This window comes from Pseudophryne corroboree, chromosome 12 (genome assembly GCF_028390025.1).
Source record: "Pseudophryne corroboree isolate aPseCor3 chromosome 12, aPseCor3.hap2, whole genome shotgun sequence".
Classification (NCBI taxonomy): domain Eukaryota; kingdom Metazoa; phylum Chordata; class Amphibia; order Anura; family Myobatrachidae; genus Pseudophryne; species Pseudophryne corroboree.
In genome coordinates, this window is record NC_086455.1 from 169,517,805 (window position 1) to 169,540,200 (window position 22,396).

Sequence of the window (22,396 nt, forward strand, 5' to 3'; positions counted from 1 at the left end):
ACAGTAAAAGGTTAAAAAAGGAGACTATAAAACCATTAAAGGGTGAGTTGGGTGTCTTGATTAATGATGACAAAGATAAAGCAGATTTATTGAACACATTTTTTTCATCAGTGTTTACTAGAGAGGACCTGTTGGTGGGAGTAGTGCACAACAAAAGCTATAATGTCCCATTGCTAAGTACTTGGTTAAATGAGGAAGTAGTCTGGGATAGACTAAGTAAAATTAAGATAAATAAATCTCCTGGTCCGGATGGACTTCACCCAAGGGTTCTTATGGAGTTTAATTCCGAATTAGCAAGGCTCTTATATTTGATTCAATTACATCAGGCATAATACCGAAAGACTAGCGTATAGCAGAGGTAGTCCCAAGATTTAAAAAGGGAATTAAAACTTATCCCGGTAACTATAGACTGGTAAGCTTGACATCCATAGTGGAGGAAATATTGGAAGGTATAATAAGGGATAGCATACAGGAGTACTTGGATACCTCCAAGGTTATTAATAGGAATCAGCATTGTTTTGTGAAGGACAGGTCATGTCAAACTAACTTAATTAGCTTCTATGAGAAAGTGAGTGATAATATTGATCAGGGTAAAGCAGTGGATATGATCTATTTAGATTTTGCTAAAGCCTTCGACAGTGATTCACATGAAGCTGATTTTCAAATTAAGAGAGCTTGGTTTAGGAAACACTATTTGTACTTGGGTAAGTAATTTGCTGGATAACAGGGAACAGCGAGTGGTGGTAAATGGGATGTTTTCTGAATGGGCCTCAATACTCAGTGGAACACCGCAAGTGTCCATACTCTGGCCACGACTGTCTAACATATTTATCAATGACCTAGAAATAGGTCTGGAAAGCACAGCGTCAATTTTTGCAGATGATACTAAACTGTGTAGAGCAATTAATTCATGTGTAGAGCAATTAATTCAGACAAGGATGTTGAGTCTCTACAGAACGACTTATTTAAACAGGAAGTTTGGGCAGATAAATAAAGAACGAGGTTCAATATAGAAAAATGTAAAGTTAGGCACCTTTTAGCAGATGCGGTTAGTTTTTTCTCTAACGTCCTTGAGGATGCTGGGACTCCGTAAGGACCATGGGGAATAGACGGGCTCCGCAGGAGATAGGGCACTTTAAGAAAGCTTTGGACTCTGGGTGTGCACTGGCTCCTCCCTCTATGCCCCTCCTCCAGACCTCAGTTAGTTTTACACTGTGCCCAGAGCAAGATGGGTGCACTGCAGAGAGCTCTCCAGAGTTCTCTGCCTAGAAGCATTTTTGTTTGGATTTTTTCTACCTTTTACTACTTTTTCACAGGGAGCATTGCTGGCAACAGGCTCCCTGCATCGAGGGACTGAGGAGAGAGGAGCAGACCTTCTTGTCAAAGATAGGCTCTGCTTCCTCGGCTACTGGACACCATTAGCTCCAGAGGGGGTGAACGCAGGTTCTTACTGGGCGTCCACCCCCGGAGCCACGCCGCCGTTCTCCTCACAGAGCTAGAAGTACAGAAGACAGAAGTCGTCAGGCGGCAGAAGCCTTCCACTGAGGTAACGCACAGCACTGCAGCTGTGCGTCATTGCTCCCATACACCTCACATACTCCGGTCACTGTAAGGGTGCAGGGCGCAGGGGGGGGCGCCCTGGGCAGCAATATAAACCTCTACATGGCAAAAAGACTATATACATGTACAGGTGGGCTCTGTACATGTATATAAAAGAGCCCCCGCCATATTTTACTAAGTTTGAGCGGGACAGAAGGCCGCCGCCGAGGGGGCGGGCTTCTCCCTCAGCACTCACCAGCGCCATTTTCTCTCCACAGCACTGCTGAGAGGAAGCTCCCCGGACTCTCCCCTGCTTACACACGGTGAAAGGGTGCTTAAAAGAGAGGGGGGGTGGGGACATAATTGGCGGATTACATATTATACAGCGCTGCTGGGGAAAAACATTTTGTGTTGGTCTCCAGGGTCATTGCGCTGGGGTGTGTGCTGGCATACTCTCTCTCTGTCTCTCCAAAGGGCCTTGACTGGGATACTGTCTTCAGGAAAGGGGTTCCCTGTGTGTGTGGGAAGTGTGTCGGTACGCGTGTGTCGACATGTTTGACGAGGAAGGCAAGCTTAATGTGGAGGGGGAGTGCTTGAATGTCAGGTCGCCGTCGGCAACGCCGACACCGGAATGGGTGGATATGCTGAATGTCTTGAATGCAAATGTCAATCTATTGCATAAAAGGTTAGACAAGGCAGAAGCTAGGGATCAGTCAGGTAGCCAGTCCATGCCTGTCCCTGGGGCGCCAGGTCCTTCGGGGTCTCAGAAGCGCACCATATCCCAGATCGATGACACAGATACCGACACAGATACTGACTCTAGTGTCGACTATGAAGATGCAAAATTACAGCCAAAGGTGGCAAAGGGTATACGGTACATGATTATTGCCATTAAAGAGGTTTTGCATATTACTGAGGAACCCCCTGTCCCTGACACGAGGGTACACATGTATAAAGGGAAAAAGCCTGCAGTCACTTTTCCATCCTACTTTGAATTAAATGACTTGTGCGAAAAGGCTTGGGAATCTCCGGATAGGAGACCACAAGTTCCCAAAAGGATTCTCATATCGTATCCTTTTCCACAAACTGATAGGATACGCTGGGAATCTTCGCCAAAAGTTGACCAGGCGCTGACACCTTTGTCCAAAAAGGTGGCACTGCCTTCTCAGGATACGGCTTCCCTCAAGGAACCTGCTGATCGCAGGCAGGAAATTACCTTAAAGCACATTTACAATCATTCCGGTACTATTGCTCGACCGGCTATGGCGTCGGCCTGGGTTTGTAGTGCGGTTGTGGCATGGGCAGATTCCTTATCTACGGAAATTGACACCTTAGATAGGGATGCCATTCATATGACCATAGAGCATATCAGAGATGCTGCCTTGTATATGAGGGATGCTCAGAGAGACATTTGTTTATTAAGCTCCAGAATAAATGCTATGTCTATTTCTGCTAGGCGGCTCTTGTGGACCCGACAGTGGACGGGAGATGCCGATTCAAAGCGGCATATGGAGTCCTTGCCTTACAAAGGGGTGGAGTTGTTTGGAGACGGCCTCTCGGATTTTGTGTCTACGGCTACGGCTGGTAAGTCAAATTTCTTACCTTATGTCCCCCCGCAGCATACAAAAAAGGCACCTCATTATCAAATGCAGTCCTTTCGTTCCAATAAAAACAAGAAGGTACAGGGATCATCCTTTGTGGCCAGAGGGAAAGGCAGGGGAAAAAAGCTGCACACAGCTAGTTCGCAAGAGCAGAAGTCCTCTCCTGCGTCTGCAAAGTCCACCGCATGACGCTGGGGCTTCCCGAGGGGAGGCAGATCTGGTGGGGGCTCGTGTTCGGTTTTTCAGCCACGTCTGGGTTCACTCGCAGGTGGATCCCTGGGCGTTAGAGATTGTTTCTCAGGGATACAGGCTGGAATTCGAAGACTTGCCTCCTCGCCGATTTTTCAAATCGGCTCTGCCGGCTTCCCCGTCAGAGAGGGAGCTAGTGTTGGCAGCAATCCAAAAATTGTGTATTCAACAGGTGATTGTCACAGTTCCTCATCTCCAGCAAGGAGAGGGATATTACTCAACCCTGTTTGTGGTCCCGAAACCGGACGGTTCGGTCAGACCCATTTTAAACCTGAAATCTCTGAACCTGTACTTCAAGAGGTTCAAGTTCAAAATGGAATCACTCAGGGCGGTCATCGCCAGCCGGGAGGGGGGGGATTGGATGGTGTCAATGGACATAAAGGATGCTTACCTTCATGTTCCGATATTCCCCCCGCATCAGGCGTTCCTGAGATTTGCAGTGCAGGACTGTCACTACCAATTTCAGACGTTGCCGTTTGGGCTTTCCACGGCCCAGAGAATTTTCACCAAGGTAATGGCGGAAATGATGGTGCTCCTGCGCAGGCAGGGGGTCACAATTATCCCATACTTGGACGATCTCCTCATAAAGGCGAGATCTCGGGAGAGGTTGCTGGACAGCGTGTCTCTGTCCATGAAGACGTTGCAGATACACGGCTGGATTCTCAATATACCGAAGTCCCAGCTAGTCCCTACAACGCGTCTGACCTTTTTGGTGCTGATTCTAGACAGACCAGAAAAAGTTTTTTTTTTCCGATCGAAAAGGTTCAGGAACTCATAGCCATGGTCAGGAACCTATTAAAACCAAAAAAGGTTTCAGTGCATCAGTGCACGCGGGTCCTGGGGAAGATGGTGGCTTCCTACGAGGCCATCCCTTTCGGCAGGTTCCATGCGAGGACTTTTCAATGGGACCTTTTGGACAAGTGGTCCGGGTCCCATTTACAAATGCATCAAAGGATCACCCTGTCTCCCAGGACCAGGGTATCTCTCCTGTGGTGGCTGAACAGTGCTCACCTACTAGAAGGTCGCAGGTTCGGCATTCAGGACTGGGTACTGGTGACCACGGACGCAAACCTCCGAGGCTGGGGAGCAGTGACACTGGGAAGAAATTTCCAAGGTCTCTGGTCAAGCCTAGAGTCTTATTTCCACATCAACGTCCTGGAGTTGAGGGCCATATACAACGCCCTGCGTCAAGCGGAGGAATTGCTTCAGAGAAAAACGGTTCTGATTCAGTCAGACAATGTCACGGCAGTGGCTCATATAAACCGCCAAGGCGGAACAAGGAGCAGAATGGCCATGGCAGAAGCGACCAGGATTCTACGCTGGGCGGAAGGCCATGTAAGCGCGATATCAGCGGTGTTCATCCCGGGGGTGGACAACTGGGAGGCGGACTTCCTCAGCAGGCACGACCTGCATCCGGGAGAGTGGGGACTTCATCAAGAAGTCTTCGCACAGATCACGGATCGTTGGGGACTGCCTCAAATCGACATGATGGCATCCCGTCTCAACAAAAAGCTAAAGCGGTATTGCGCCAGGTCAAGGGACCCTCAGGCGGTAGCGGTAGACGCTCTGGTGACACCTTGGGTGTTCAGATCGGTCTATGTGTTTCCTCCTCTTCCTCTCATACCCAAGGTGTTGAGAATAATACGAAGAAGCAGGGTCAGAACAATACTCATTGTTCCGGATTGGCCACGGAGGAATTGGTATCCGGAGCTGCAAGAGTTGCTCGCAGGGGATCCGTGGCCTCTTCCTCTAAGGCAGGACCTGCTGCGGCAGGGGCCCTGTCTGTTCCAAGACTTACCGCGGCTGCGTTTGACGGCATGGAGGTTGAACGCCGGATCCTAGCGGAAAAAGGGATTCCGGAGGAAGTCATTCCTACCCTGATCAAGGCTAGGAAAGACGTGACGTTAAAACATTATCACCGTATATGGCGGAAATAGGTTTCTTGGTGTGAGGCCAGAGCTGCTCCTACGGACGAGTTCCATTTGGGCCGTCTACTTCACTTCCTTCAAAAACAGGAGTGACTTTGGGCCTAAAATTAGGGTCCATAAAGGTCCAGATTTCGGCCTTATCCATTTTCTTTCAAAGAGAATTGGCCTCTATTCCTGAAGTACAGACCTTTGTGAAGGGGGTGCTGCATATTCAGCCTCCCTTTGTGCCTCCGGTGGCGCCTTGGGATCTTAACGTGGTGTTGCGTTTCCTCAAGTCACCTTGGTTTGAACCACTCAAAACTGTGGAGTTGAAATACCTCACGTGGAAAGTGGTCATGTTGTTGGCGTTAGCTTCGGCAAGACGTGTTTCCGAATTGTCGGCTTTATCACATAAAAGCCCATACTTGGTTTTTCACGTGGATAGGACAGAGTTGAGGACTCGCCCTCACTTTCTGCCAAAAGTGGTCTCATCTTTTCATGTGAACCAACCTATTGTCATGCCTGTGGCTACATGGGACTTGGAGGATTCAGAGTCCTTGGATGTAGTCAGGGCTTTGAAGATTTATGTGACCAGAACGGTTAGAATCAGGAAGACTGAAGCTTTGTTCGTTCTGTATGCGGCCAACAAGGTTGGCGCTCCTGCTTCAAAGCAGACTATTGCTCGCTGGATCTGTAACACGATTCAGCAGGCGCATTCTACGGCAGGATTGCCGTTACCGAAATCGGTTAAGGCCCACTCCACTAGGAAAGTGGGCTCTTCTTGGGCGGCTGGCCGAGGGGTCTCGGCATTACAGTTGTACCGAGCAGCTACTTGGTCGGGGACAAACACCTTTGCAAAGTTCTATAAGTTTGATACCCTGGCTGAGGAGGACCTCCTGTTTGCTCAATCGGTGCTGCAGAGTCATCCGCACTCTCCCGCCCGTTTGGGAGCTTTGGTATAATCCCCATGGTCCTTACGGAGTCCCAGCATCCTCAAGGACGTTAGAGAAAATAAGATTTTACTTACCGGTAAATCTATTTCTCGTAGTCCGTCGAGGATGCTGGGTGCCCGTCCCAAGTGCGGACTTTTTCTGCAAGACTTGTATATAGTTATTGCTTACATAAGGGTTATGTTATAGTTTTTCGGTTGAACCGTGGCTATGTTGTTGTTCATACTGTTAACTGGGTAAGTTTATCACAAGTTATATGGTGTGATTGGTGTGGCTGGTATGGATCTCGCCCTTAGATTTACAAAAATCCTTCCTTGTACTGTCCATCTCCTCTGGGCACAGTTTCCCTAACTGAGGTCTGGAGGAGGGGCATAGAGGGAGGAGCCAGTGCAAACCCAGAGTCCAAAGCTTTCTTAAAGTGCCCTATCTCCTGCGGAGCCCGTCTATTCCCCATGGTCCTTACGGAGTCCCAGCATCCTCTACGGACTACGAGAAATAGATTTACCGGTAAGTAAAATCTTATTTTCTTTTTAGTACTTTTTCTGTCTTGGTATGCAGTTATTATATTTAGAATTTATACTGTGGGGTAATTGTGTAATCGGTCCCATGTTTTATTAGGTGGTGAAATATACCCCTCTATGGCCTCATGATCCTTCAGGTACTTATACATTTTACTTGTATGATTTGGTTTTTAAGTATATCCTGTTATGATTATTCTGACCGTACACTTTATACTACCTTATGTCACTGTATATGCCGCATTTCCTACCATGTCTGCAGCATTTATCTCTTTGAAAGGTTGTGTTTTTTAAAGCTTTAATGAAGAATACTCAATTAACAAAAAAAAAGACAATTTCAACATTCCCCATAAACAAATATATTGCAGTGAGGTAAAAGACTGTACAAAGACTAAGACACCTGAAGACAGACAGTCTTTCACGCCATGCTCCACCATGCTGAGCACCAACAAAACGCTCTGTGAGGTGGGAGATAGCTGGTGGTTGTAGTCTAGCTCTTCCCAGATACTAATGTATGTGGCCTTCGCCACAGGTTACAGTGATTCTTCAAAGTCACGTGTTATGACTCTATGCATTCTGTTTGCCCCGGGTAAACTGGGCTCACAGTTTATGAGAAATAACCTGGCCGTGACCATGATGTGAATTATAGTTCTCCCAAAATCAATATTTTATGAATGTCTGTTTGGCATGAACTTCTAGTTTCAAAACAGTCTACATTGTATAAGCTACTTGCAGAACCAAGTGGAGCGGTGTTAGCTAAGGATCTTTTGAAGGATAAACTTCCTTGGGAATAGTGTTTGCTTTTCACAGCAGGGAGCCCTTGCTCCAGCCCTTGGGCACAGACAAGCAGGCTGGAAGAGGTTCAGCTTATCCGTCTCTTTCATTCAGATTTCCTGTCATAAAATATTATCCAGGTTGGGGGATCAAATCCTACCAAAAGGTATAACTGTTAAGCCATGTCCCTTTGAGGTCCCATATGCCCAACTTCCTGAATAGCCAATATACATTTTGGAACCAAGAAAGATATAGGACGTTTAATGTCCCTGGAGACAACCTAATTTGCATCTACACAGGTCTTGTGAGAACAAAAAGGAAGTCCTTTTCAGTCTTGAAAAGGTGGGGGACGCTGTAGTCGTTGGGGACTATAAGGATCAGAAGCCCACACTACTCAGGGTTCACTCTACAAAGGAGTAGCTTTGTGCTAGGAGTGGTCCAATCTTCTGCTTCATGTGGTCTCCTCCACACAGATCAAACCCCAGAGTAAGATAAGTTAGGGTTCCAATGTTTTATTCCTTTTTATTTACTCAAAGTCAATCTGTGCATTTCATAACAGTATGTCTTGTTTATTTACCTGATTTTCTTTGTAATTTATCACTGGAGATATTTTCTCAATAAATCCTAAAAATGTATCAGCGTTATCTCTGTGCCCTATAAATTCACGTGCCTGGAGATGCCTAACCTACATATGAGGAATAACTGTGTATTTTTAAGTGTGCTGTATGTGTTTGATATATCCATTATCGGTCAGGTCTGTTGTCTTCTGACTGTACTAACAGAATTTTTTTTTGCAGCAGCATCCAAAAGCCAGCTAAATTGCTTAGATCATAGTTCTCAAACAAAATATATGAAACTGTCTATGGGAAAAACAGACTTTCATAAGAAAAATGGACGTAGCATAGAAACGAACCTAATAAGGGTGTATGAGCCCCAAAACATGCCTTGTTCCTGTGGAGCAGAGGAACCATTTTGTCTACAAACTTTTTTTTTTAGGAGAAGCTGGAATAGCCAGACAAATAATCCCAGCTTTCACCTGAAAGTTTTATATGTGAAGTTCTAGCATGCGTGCCCAATAAGGAAAGACGATAGGGACACTGGGCCTCTATTTGTGGAGGAGATGTTGGTGATTACTGGATGACATGGGAGCTACAAAAAAAAGTGCAAGAATCAGCAGGTGAGAACACACTGTAGGTGCTCCTCGCCGTATTCACTGGAGGTCGGTATGAATCCGCTACAGGTGTCGTGGCGGCCGTTGAGCAAAAGAGGAAAGACAACAGATGTATAATATGGAGCCGTGGCTGCTTAGGAACAGCCAGTCTACTCAGTAGTCCTTACTCTTGGCCACCGGAAGTCCCAGCATGGTAAAGTCTAGGTGCCAGGATTAAAAGCGTTGTCACCATGGCAACCGGTACTTGTCAGCCTCCGATTTAATATATCACTCAGATGAGTGGCTTGTTTCAGAAAAAAAATATATTTTAAGTTCATTATATACACTGGTTTAAAAAAAAAAAAAAAACCCTTCTCATCATTTACATTATACAGTGCAAAATAATTACCATGTGCCCAATTGTCCTTTGAAATTTTCTATATAGCAGAATGGTTTAAGAATAATCCATAACACAGTTCTAAATCCAGCAGAAAACACTAGTACTAATAGTGATCAATAGCAGAACCATAAACAGGATTCCTGCAGATCTAGCTGCAGCCTCTCTCCCAGCGCGTCTACGGCTCCGCTCAGCATTAGGCAATGAATGACACCAGAACTTGGAAGTACTCAGATAAATAAGTTAGAAGACAGTTTGGGGAAGACGTTGGTTGGATACCTGTGGACGTAGTGTAGCTGATGAATAGAATGTATAGCCAGCACCATCTCTGCAAGATAAAACCTGGCCATGTCTTCCGGGAGCCGGTCTTCAAATTTACTGAGCAGCGTTAAGAGGTCCCCTCCCACATAGTAATCCATTACTAAGTACTGCAAAATAAAGGCAAAAGAGAGGAGGGAGATATTATTAAAACAAGGCTCATATTAGCAGAAAATGGCATTTACTTACAATAGAATGGATTTATTTAGAAACAATAGCAATTAAATTCCAGGCATTACAATGGCTGACAGGTACCAAGGGTGCCTCCAAATCACCAACTCCACTGTCACAATGAAATGGTGAGCAGGGAACCATTATACCATAGTATCCAGACAGGCACCTACCTACACGGGGAGAGTTAATATGACCAATAGCTGAATTTTATGCCTTTCTTCTGTGATCGTAATTAAGATTCATTTTCATTAATGTATTTTTATTTTTTTTAAATGGAATTGGGATATGACTATCCTTCTATGGGCTACATTTTCGAAGCTGCAACTTATGTAAGCCGGTTGGAGCTGAAAATTTAAAGCGGCACTAACATTCAATGTAAAGCCCGGGGTGGTTTATACTACATGGTAGCGCCACTTTAAATTTTCAGCCCAACATGGTCACTTTATAAATATAGCCCTATGTCTGGTAACTAACAATACATATTGAATAGCACACATTGTAATCTACTTCTTGCAGAACCAGTAAGGGTACCTAAAAGGTACACTTTATATAATGCGTTTCGATTATAAGTACCAGGATAAAGAGGACCCTTTTCTTCATCTCAAAGTAATCATATTGTGCAAGCTATAGGTACGGTGCAGAGTAGGGGGGGGGGGAGCTATTTAGGACCAACCTGTAAACTACGTAAGAGAGGACACTCACGAGTCAGACTTTTCGGTCACATGACAAAATTCTGGAGCCGAGATTAAGAGCTTGAACAGAACATAAATAAAGTGGAAAACATACCAAATAGTTTTCATCCTGAAAGGCGTAGTGTAATGTAGTGATCCACTGGCAATCTCCATTTACCAGAACATTCCGCTCTTCCCGGAAACAGGCAGTCTGGGGATTGGAGAGGAAAGTATTAAGTGCACGCAACCACAAGACATTGTTTCAGCAGCAGAACAGTTTTCCCGCTATACAAATCTAAATGTACAATTCTGATGTTTACTCCACTGTCCAGATAATCTCAAAGTGTTCATCAGATCTAGGGCGGGAAGGGAAATGATGGACCTGGTGACATATATGCCCAGTGGGGTCTGTCACACTTCGCTTCGTTAAGCGAGCTTGCTGCTTTCAAATAAAGCCCCCCCTAAGGCTGGTTTAAAAGAAGGAGGGGGCGGGATCGACTTACTTCTGCTCTCTTGAGCATTTCCCATTTGTTCAGGATTTTCATGGCATAAATGCGCTCTGTGCTCTTCATGCGAACCACAGCAACCTGCAAAGACAATGAAACCATTCGGGAAAGTGCGACATACAACAGTCATTGCGCTCGCCAGAAATATTACTGTGGGGGTGTTACTAAAATAGTTACAGCGCGCGGCTGCCATGACAGCAGGCGAGATCAGTATGGGATGGATAAGATGAGGAATATATACGTTTGCAGGTAAGACGGTCACCATATTTAGGACAATTAAGTATCCTGAAAGTGTAAAGTCCTCTAGTCTATATGTGAGCTCACACATTACATCTCAGCTGCAGTAACTAAATGAATGGGAAGAGGAACACAAGGAGAATGAAATAAGAATTGCCGAATCCTTCGCTACATCTATTAGGCCAAATATAACATAAGTGAAATGTAGATGGATTTACAACTGCTGCTGAGTACTGATTAGAGACAGAGTAATAATGCAGAACATGAACGCACTCGTATGCACTATACATTCCCCCCTATGGAGTGTGCGTGTGATACACTAATAAGCCTCGGAATAATGATGCTCTGCGTGGTTTATAAGCTGCTTAGTACATAGAGAGCAGAGCAGATCACATGTCAGGATTAGGAAAACACTCCAGGCCCATGCATCCTCAATGTGCACAGCACTGTACTACAGACCCTATCCAGTAAGGATTGCAAATTCTGCTAAAAAGCATCTTGCAGAAACTGCGAATGCACGGCAATATGCGGTTGTCCGCAGAACCATACGCAATTACCGGAATGTTGAAGATTTTTCCTATCTGCTCCAGGCAAGGTCATCCACAATTCTTGTGACACAAGAGGCTGGAAGTGGTCATCGGTAATGTCAGAGGCCCTCCTTAAAAACACCTGGGCATGTCTGGGGGTTTTTCAGACACCCAGAAAACGGCGGCTTCCTGTCAGTCAAACAGCGCGGCTGCATTGCGATCACAATGTGTGTGCATTTTCTGTGGATATATTTACTCGCGCATGTGCAATGCAAACGCTGCGCAGTCGTTCGATAATCAGACGGACTTTGCAATCCTTACTGAATGAGATCCTACGTCCCATTTTCCATGTGTTCAGTTTGCTGCCTCCTAAAACTCATACACTTCAGCTATGGCTCAGGTGTCCTTATGAGACCGCAGGAAACAAAGCCCTTCGGAAAGCTGGTAAGACAAACATATTTTTTTGTGTGTGTATAATAGAGCTAAGTGATCAGGACAAAGAACAATCTTTTTTTATGCATGTCGCAACTGCTATGTAAGTGTCGCCTGGACCCAGTCTCATGTTGGGGAAACGTAAACTTCAAGTGTTTTTTTCTTCTTACATTCCACTTACTTTCCAAGATCTACACTAGACGTATGTTCCCTGTAACTAGCAACTGAATGATGGTACAATCCCACATTACTTGTGTTCAGTACGACCGTTAATGTACCGCCTTCACAACCGCATCCAGATTCCTTTTATACTGCGCTGCACTCGCCGTAAGGGACAGATTTGTAACAGGAAAGACTACAGTCTCTGCTTAGGCCCCATAGGAGGAGTCACTACTGGTGGTACTCCCAGCGGTGGGTTTAATATCCCCTCTGACAGCACAAAATAAATACGATAAAGGAGCCGGCGTTTTGCATTTGATAACACAAATGGGGACCTGTGTGATAACTGGCGCAGAGGGAAACAGGTGTTAGAACACAGCATGACATTGATAAGAACACATGATCGGTTGCTAAGGGTGACAGCGCCTATTCTGTACTCACCAGTTTTCATAAATTCATGATCTCATCTCATTTACCTCTCTGCCTTGTTTTACACAAAACAAGACGGCAGGAAGGTGATCGCGGGTGAGCCGCGAAGTCTGGGACAAGCACGCCAAGAATGGGGCTTCAACATGAGACACCCCACAAATAATGCAAGGTGATATTTTGGATACTTAAATGTAAAGTGGACCATGCACCAGGACCAAGTGAAGTAGCTGAACGGACGGAGGAGCCAGGGTCCACGTAAAGGAGACACACATCTCTACTCTCTTACCTCTCCAAATGCTCCCCGTCCTATTACTTTTATAATCTCAAAGTCATCCCGGTGTAGCTGCATCCCCTTCAGCAGCTGAGTGAAAGGCTTTGCTGTAATAGAAGGAGAAAATATATAAATACACTTATGAACAGAAGGAGTCAGTCGTGTCCTTATGACACCAATTCAGCAAGAAAACAACCTCTCCTGCGGCCAATGCTGATCTGTACAGGAGCAGGATTATGTGCTGAACAAAGCTAGCGAGTGCTATTACAATGGTACAACACTAATGCTACAGGAAAAGTTATTAACTTGGATATAACCCAGGTCTGGATTTTAGATCGGGCAGAGCAGATTGATCATTTGCCCAGTAACATTCCTGCTAGCTACATAATGACTTACAGCCTGATTCGGCATCGGGAATAATAATAAAAAAAAAAAAAAAAGAGCAAGGAATCTGTACCTGGGTAAAAATAAGAATTTACTTACCGATAATTCTATTTCTCGTAGTCCGTAGTGGATGCTGGGGACTCCGTCAGGACCATGGGGGGGGGGGGTAGCGGCTCCGCAGGAGACAGGGCACAAAAGTAAAAGCTTTAGGATCAGGTGGTGTGCACTGGCTCCTCCCCCTATGACCCTCCTCCAAGCCTCAGTTAGGATACTGTGCCCGGACGAGCGTACACAATAAGGAAGGATTTTGAATCCCGGGTAAGACTCATACCAGCCACACCAATCACACTGTACAACCTGTGATCTGAACCCAGTTAACAGCATGATAACAGCGGAGCCTCTGAAAAGATGGCTCACAACAATAATAACCCGATTTTTGTAACAATAACTATGTACAAGTATTGCAGACAATCCGCACTTGGGATGGGCGCCCAGCATCCACTACGGACTACGAGAAAATAAGAATTTACTTACCGATAATTCTATTTCTCGGAGTCCGTAGTGGATGCTGGGGTTCCTGAAAGGACCATGGGGAATAGCGGCTCCGCAGGAGACAGGGCACAAAAAAGTAAAGCTTTTACCAGATCAGGTGGTGTGCACTGGCTCCTCCCCCTATGACCCTCCTCCAGACTCCAGTTAGGTACTGTGCCCGGACGAGCGTACACAATAAGGGAGGCAATTTGAATCCCGGGTAAGACTCATACCAGCCACACCAATCACACCGTACAACTTGTGATCTAAACCCAGTTAACAGTATGATAACAGAAAGAGCCTCTTAAAGATGGCTCCTTAACAATATAACCCGAATTTGTTAACAATAACTATGTACAGTATTGCAGATAATCCGCACTTGGGATGGGCGCCCAGCATCCACTACGGACTCCGAGAAATAGAATTATCGGTAAGTAAATTCTTATTTTCTCTATCGTCCTAAGTGGATGCTGGGGTTCCTGAAAGGACCATGGGGATTATACCAAAGCTCCCAAACGGGCGGGAGAGTGCGGATGACTCTGCAGCACCGAATGAGAGAATTCCAAGTCCTCTTTTGCCAGGGTATCAAATTTGTAGAATTTTACAAACGTGTTTTCCCCCGACCACGTAGCTGCTCGACAGAATTGTAATGCCGAGACCCCTCGGGCAGCCGCCCAAGATGAGCCCACCTTCCTTGTGGAATGGGCCTTAACAGATTTAGGCTGTGGCAGGCCTGCCACAGAATGAGCAAGTTGAATTGTGTTACAAATCCAACGAGCAATCGTCTGCTTAGAAGCAGGGGCACCCAACTTGTTGGGTGCATATAGTATCAACAGCGAGTCAGATTTTCTGACTTCAGCCGTCCTTGAAATGTATATTTTTAAGGCTCTGACAACGTCCAACAACTTGGAGTCCTCCAAGTCGCCAGTGGCCGCAGGCACCACAATAGGTTGGTTCAGGTGAAACGCTGATACCACCTTAGGGAGAAAATGCGGACGAGTCCTCAGTTCTGCCCTATCCGAATGGAAGATTAGATAAGGGCTTTTATAAGATAAAGCCGCCAATTCAGATACTCTCCTGGCGGAAGCCAGGGCCAGTAACATAGTCACTTTCCATGTGAGATATTTAAAATCCACCTTTTTCAATGGTTCAAACCAATGGGATTTGAGGAAATCTAAAACTACATTTAGATCCCACGGTGCCACCGGAGGCACCACAGGAGGCTGTATATGCAGTACTCCTTTAACAAAAGTCTGTACCTCAGGAACTGAGGCCAATTCTTTTTGGAAGAATATTGACAGGGCCGAAATTTGAACCTTAATAGATCTCAATTTGAGACCCATAGACAATCCTGATTGTAGGAAATGTAGGAAACGACCCAGTTGAAATTCCTCCGTCGGAACACTCCGATCCTCGCACCACGCGACATATTTTCGCCAAATGCGGTGATAATGTTTCGCGGTGACTTCCTTCCTTGCCTTAATCAAGGTAGGAATGACTTCTTCTGGAATGCCTTTCCCTTTTAGGATCTGGCGTTCAACCGCCATGCCGTCAAACGCAGCCGCGGTAAGTCTTGAAAGAGACAGGGACCCTGTTGTAGCAGGTCCCTTCTCAGAAGTAGAGGGCACGGGTCGTCCGTGACCAACTCTTGAAGTTCCGGGTACCAAGTCCTTCTTGGCCAATCCGGAGCCACTAGTATTGTTCTTACTCCTCCTCACCGTATAATCTTCAATACCTTTGGTATGAGAGGCAGAGGAGGAAACACATATACTGATTTGTACACCCAAGGTGTTACCAGTGCGTCCACAGCTATTGCCTGTGGATCTCTTGACCTGGCGCAATACTTGTCCAGTTTCTTGTTGAGGCGAGACGCCATCATGTCTACCATTGGTCTTTCCCAACAGTTTATTAGCATGTGGAAGACTTCTGGATGAAGACCCCCCTCTCCCGGGTGAATATCGTGTCTGCTGAGGAAGTCTGCTTCCCAGTTGTCCACGCCCGGGAAGAACACTGCTGACAGTGCTATTACGTGATTCTCCGCCCAGCGAAGAATCTTGGCAGCTTCTGCCATTGCACTCCTGCTTCTTGTGCCGCCCTGTCTGTTTACATGGGCGACCGCCGTGATGTTGTCCGACTGAATCAACACCGGTTTTCCTTGCAGGAGTGGTTCCGCCTGGCTTAGAGCATTTTAGATTGCTCTTAGTACCAGAATGTTTATGTGAAGAGACTTTTCCAGGTTCGTCCATACCCCCTGGAAGTTTCTTCCTTGTGTGACTGCTCCCCAACCTCTCAGGCTGGCGTCCGTGGTCACCAGGATCAAATCCTGTATGCCGAATCTGCGGCCCTCCAATAGATGAGCCTTTTGCAACCACCACAGAAGATATACCCTTGTCCTTGGCGACAGGGTTATTCGCAGGTGCATCTGAGGATGCGACCCTGACCATTTGTCCAACAGATCCCTTTGGAAAATTCTTGCATGGAATCTGCCGAATGGAATTGCTTCGTAAAAAGCCACCATTTTTCCCAGGACTCTTGTGCATTGATGTACAGACACCTTTCCTGGTTTTAGGAGGTTCCTGACAGGTCGGATAACTCCTTGGCTTTTTCCTCGGGAAGAAAAACCTTTTTCTGAACCGTGTCCAGAATCATCCCTAGGAACAGCAGACGTATCGTCGGAAAACAGCTGCGATTCTTGGAATATTTAGAATCCAGTCGTGCCGTCGAAGAACTACTTTAGATAGTGCTCTTCCGACCTCCAACTGTTCTCTGGAACTTGCCCTTTTTAGGTCGTGCAAGTAAGGGATAATTTAGATGCCTTTTTTCTTTGAAGAAACATCTTTTCGGCCATTACCTTGGTAAAAAGGCCCGGGGTGCCGTGGATAATTCAAACGGCATCGTCTGAAACTGATATTGACAGTTCTGTACCACGAACCAGAGGTACCCTTGATGAGAAGGACAAAATTTGGACATGGAGGTAATCCTTGATGTCCAGGGACACCATATAGTCCCCTTTTTTCCGGTTCGCTATCACTGCTCTGAGTGACTTTATCTCGATTTGAACCTTTTATGTAAGTGTTCAAAACATTTTAGATTTAGACTATGTGTCACCAAGCCGTCTGGCTTCAGTACCACAATATAGTGTGGAAAAATAATACCCTTTTCCTTGTCGTAGGAGGGGTACTTTGATTATCACCTGCTGGATATACAGCTTGTGAATTGTTTCCAATGCTGCCTCCCTGTCGGAGGGAGCCGTTGGTAAAGCAGACTTCAGGAACCTGCGAGGAGAAGATGTCTCGACTCTCCAATCTTTACCCCTGGGATAATACTCGTACGATCTAGGGGTCAACTTGCGAGTGATCCCACTGCGCCCTGAGACTCTTGAGACTACCCCCCCACCTTGAGTCCGCTTGCACGGCCCCAGCGTCATGCTGAGGACTTGGCAGACGCGGTGGAGGGCTTCTTTTCCTGGGAAAGGGCTGCCTGCTGCAGTCTACTTCCCTTACCTCTATGTCTGGGCAGATATGACTGGCCTTTTGCCTGCATGCCCTCATGGGAAAGGAAAGATTGAGGCTGAAAAGACGGTGTCTTTTTTAGCTGAGATGTAACTTGGGGTAAAAAAGGTTGGATTTCCCAGCTGTTGCTGTGGTCCCCAGGTCCGATGGACCGACCCCCAAATAACTCCTTCCCTTTATACAGCAATACTTCCATCTGCCGTATGGGATCTGTATCACCTGACTACTGTCGTGTCCCTGACATCTTCTGGGAGATATGGACAACGCACTTATCTTGATGCCAGAGAGCAAATATCCCTCTGTGCATCTCACATACATATATATAGAATGCATCCTATTAAATGCTCTACATGAATAAAATATTTTCAGTCAGGGAATCCGACCAAGCCAACCCAGCACTGCATCTCCAGGCTGATGGCGATCGCTGGTCGCAGTATAACCACCGTATGTGTGTATATACTTTTTAGGATATTTTTCCAGCTTCCTATCAGCTGGCTCCTTGAGGGCGGCCGTATCTGGAGACGGTAACGCCACTTGATAAGCGTGTGAGCGCCTTATCACCCTAAGGGGTGTTTTCTGGCGGGAAAGGGTATAACGCCAATATTTGCTATCGGGGTAACCCTACGCATTATCACACACTTCATTTTATTTTATCTGATTCAGGAAAAACTACAGGTAGTTTTTTCCACTCCCACATAATACCCTTTCTTGTGGTACTTGTAGTATCAGAAACACGTAACACCTCCTTCATTGCCCTTAACGTGTGGCCCTAATGAGAAATACGTTTGTTTATTCACCGTCGACACTGTATTCAGTGTCCGTGTCTGTGTCTGTGTCGACCGACTGAGGTAAATGGGCGTTTTTAAAACCCCTGACGGTGTTTCTGAGACGCCTGGACCGGTCCTAATAGATTGTCGGCCGTCTCATGTCGTCAACCGACCTTGCAGCGTGTTGACATTCTCACGTAATTCTCTAAATAAGCCATCCATTCCGGTGTCGACTCCCTAGAGAGTGACATCACCATTACAGGCAATTTCTCCGCCTCCTCACCAACATCGTCCTCATACATGTCGACACACACGTACCGACACACAGCACACACACCGGGAATGCTCTGACAGAGGACAGGACCCACTAGCCCTTTGGGGAGACAGAGGGAGAGTCTGCCAGCACACACCAAAAACGCTATAATTATATAGGGACAACCTTATATAAGTGTTTCTCCCTTATAGCATCTTTTATATATATACAATATCGCCAAAATCAGTGCCCCCCCTCTCTGTTTTAACCCTGTTTCTGTAGTGCAGTGCAGGGGAGAGCCTGGGAGCCTTCTCTCCAGCTTTTCTGTGAGAGAAAATGGCGCTGTGTGCTGAGGAGATAGGCCCCGCCCCTTTTACGGCGGGCTCGTCTCCCGCTATTTTTGAAGTTAGGCAGGGGTTAAATATCTCCATATAGCCTCTGTGGGCTATATGTGAGGTATTTTTTGCCTCTAATAAGGTTTTTATTTGCCTCTCAGAGCGCCCCCCCCAGCGCTCTGCACCCTCAGTGACTGTTGTGTGAAGTGTGCTGAGAGGAAAATGGCGCACAGCTGCAGTGCTATGCGCTACCTTTATGAAGACTCAGGAGTCTTCAGCCGCCGATTTTGGACCTCTTCTCTCTTCAGCGTCTGCAAGGGGGCCGGCGGCGCGGCTCCGGTGACCATCCAGGCTGTACCTGTGATCGTCCCTCTGGAGCTAGTGTCCAGTAGCCAAGCAGCAAATCCACTCTGCACGCAGGTGAGTTCACTACTTCTCCCCTAAGTCCCTCGTTGCAGTGATCCTGTTGCCAGCAGGACTCACTGTAAAGTAAAAAACCTAAGCTAAACTTTCTCTAAGCAGCTCTTTAGGAGAGCCACCTAGATTGCACCCTTCTCGTTCGGGCACAAAATCTAACTGGAGTCTGGAGGAGGGTCATAGGGGGAGGAGCCAGTGCACACCACCTGATCTGGTAAAAGCTTTACTTTTTTGTGCCCTGTCTCCTGCGGAGCCGCTATTCCCCATGGTCCTTTCAGGAACCCCAGCATCCACTTAGGACGATAGAGAAATAGAATTATCGGTAAGTAAATTCTTATTTTCTCTGACGTCCTAAGTGGATGCTGGGGACTCCGTCAGGACCATGGGGATTATACCAAAGCTCCCAAACGGGCGGGAGAGTGCGGATGACTCTGCAGCACCGAGTGAGAGAACTCCAGGTCCTCCTCAGCCAGGGTGTGCCCCTGACCAAGTAGCAGCTCGGCAAAGTTGTAAAGCCGAGACCCCTCGGGCAGCCGCCCAAGATGAGCCCCCTTCCTTGTGGAATGGGCATTTACATATTTTGGCTGTGGCAGGCCTGCCACAGAATGTGCAAGCTGAATTGTACTACACATCCAACTAGCAATCGTCTGCTTAGAAGCAAGAGCACCCAGTTTGTTGGGTGCATACAGGATAACAGCAAGTCAGTTTTCCTGACTCCAGCCGTCCTGGAAACCTATATTTTCAGGGCCCTGACAACATCTAGCAACTTGGAGTCCTCCAAGTCCCTAGTAGCCGCAGGTACCACAATAAGCTGGTTCAGGTGAAACGCTGACACCACCTTAGGGAGAAACTGGGGACGAGTCCGCAGCTCTGCCCTGTCCGAATGGACAATCAGATATTGGCTTTTGTGAGACAAAGCCGCCAATTCTGACACTCGCCTGGCCGAGGCCAGGGCCAACATCATGGTCACTTTCCATGTGAGATATTTCAAATCCACAGATTTGAGCGGTTTAAACCAATGTGATTTGAGGAATCCCAGAACTACGTTGAGATCCCACAGTGCCACTGGAGGCACAATAGGGGGTTGTATATGCAGTACTCCCTTGACAAACTTCTGGACTTCAGGAACTGAAGCCAATTCTTTCTGGAAGAAAATCGACAGGGCCGAAATTTGAACCTTAATGGACCCCAATTTGAGGCCCATAGACACTCCTGTTTGCAGGAAATGCAGGAATCGACCGAGTTGAAATTTCTTCGTGGGGCCTTCCTGGCCTCACACCACGCAACATATTTTCGCCACATGTGGTGATAATGTTGTGCGGTCACCTCCTTCCTGGCTTTGACCAGGGTAGGAATGACCTCTTCCGGAATGCCTTTTTCCCTTAGGATCCGGCGTTCAACCGCCATGCCGTCAAACGCAGCCGCGGTAAGTCTTGGAACAGACATGGTACTTGCTGAAGCAAGTCCCTTCTTAGCGGCAGAGGCCATGAGTCCTCTGTGAGCATCTCTTGAAGTTCCGGGTACCAAGTCCTTTTTGGCCAATCCGGAGCCACGAGTATAGTTCTTACTCCTCTACGTCTTATAATTCTCAGTACCTTAGGTATGAGAAGCAGAGGAGGGAACACATACACCGACTGGTATACCCACGGTGTTACCAGAACGTCCACAGCTATTGCCTGAGGGTCTCTTGACCTGGCGCAATACCTGTCCAGTTTTTTGTTCAGGCGGGACGCCATCATGTCCACCTTTGGTCTTTCCCAACGGTTCACAATCATGTGGAAGACTTCCCGATGAAGTCCCCACTCTCCCGGGTGGAGGTCGTGCTGAGGAAGTCTGCTTCCCAGTTGTCCACTCCCGGAATGAACACTGCTGACAGTGCTATCACATGATTTTCCGCCCAGCGAAGAATCCTTTCAGTTTCTGCCATTGTCCTCCTGCTTCTTGTGCCGCCCTGTCTGTTTACGTGGGCGACTGCCGTGATGTTGTCCCACTGGATCAATACCGGCTGACCTTGAAGCAGAGGTCTTGCTAAGCTTAGAGCATTGTAAATTGCTCTTAGCTCCAGTATATTTATGTGGAGAGAAGTCTCCAGACTTGATCACACTCCCTGGAAATTTTTTCCTTGTGTGACTGCTCCCCAGCCTTTCAGGCTGGCATCCGTGGTCACCAGGACCCAGTCCTGAATGCCGAATCTGTGGCCCTTTAGTAGATGAGCACTCTGCAGCCACCACAGAAGAGACACCCTTGTCCTTGGAGACAGGGTTATCCGCTGATGCATCTGAAGATGCGATCCGGACCATTTTTCCAGCAGATCCCACTGAAAAAGTTCTTGCGTGAAATCTGCCGAATGGAATCGCTTCGTAAGAAGCCACCATTTTTCCCAGGACCCTTGTGCAATGATGCACTGACACTTTTCCTGGTTTTAGGAGGTTCCTGACTAGCTCGGATAACTCCCTGGCTTTCTCCTCCGGGAGAAACACCTTTTTCTGGACTGTGTCCAGAATCATCCCTAGGAACAGCAGACGTGTCGTCGGAGACAGCTGCGATTTTGGAATATTTAGAATCCACCCGTGCTGTCGTAGAACTACTTGAGATAGTGCTACTCCGACCTCCAACTGTTCTCTGGACCTTGCCCTTATCAGGAGATCGTCCAAGTAAGGGATAATTAAGACGCCTTTTCTTTGAAGAAGAATCATCATTTTGGCCATTACCTTGGTAAAGACCCGGGGTGCCGTGGACAATCCAAACGGCAGCGTCTGAAACTGATAGTGACAGTTTTGTACCACGAACCTGAGGTACCCTTGGTGAGAAGGGCAAATTGGGACATGGAGGTAAGCATCCTTGATGTCCAGGGACACCATATAGTCCCCTTCTTCCTGGTTCGCTATCACTGCTCTGAGTGACTCCATCTTGATTTGAACCTTTGTATGTAAGTGTTCAAATATTTCAGATTTAGAATAGGTCTCACCGAGCCGTCTGGCTTCAGTACCACAATATAGTGTGGAATAATACCCCTTTCCTTGTTGTAGGAGGGGTACTTTGATTATCACCTGCTGGGAATACAGCTTGTGAATTGTTTCCAATACTGCCTCCCTGTCGGAGGGAGACGTTGGTAAAGCAAACTTCAGGAACCTGCGAGGGGGAGACGTCTCGAATTTCCAATCTGTACCCCTGGGATACTACTTGTAGGATCCAGGGGTCCACTTGCGAGTGAGCCCACTGCGTGCTGAAACTCTTGAGACGACCCCCCACCGCACCTGTTTGTACGGCCCCAGCGTCATGCTGAGGACTTGGCAGAAGCGGTGGAAGGCTTCTGTTCCTGGGAATGGGCTGCCTGCTGCAGTCTTCTTCCCTTACCTCTATCCCTGGGCAGATATGACTGGCCTTT

At 46.9% G+C, this 22,396-nt stretch overlaps 1 protein-coding gene across 2 annotated transcripts in view; it reads right to left on the reverse strand.

Moving 5' to 3' along the window:
* CDC42BPB (CDC42 binding protein kinase beta) overlaps positions 1-22,396 on the reverse strand; it is a 177,092-nt gene that overhangs the window by 109,183 nt on the left and 45,513 nt on the right. For both annotated transcript variants that reach the window (XM_063948486.1, XM_063948485.1), the window contains exons 2-5: positions 12,825-12,916; positions 10,752-10,835; positions 10,364-10,459; positions 9,365-9,513 (exon numbers count right to left, since the gene is read on the reverse strand). In XM_063948486.1, coding sequence (XP_063804556.1) covers positions 9,365-9,513; positions 10,364-10,459; positions 10,752-10,835; positions 12,825-12,916 — 421 coding nt within the window. The remainder of the gene's footprint in view (positions 1-9,364; positions 9,514-10,363; positions 10,460-10,751; positions 10,836-12,824; positions 12,917-22,396) is intronic.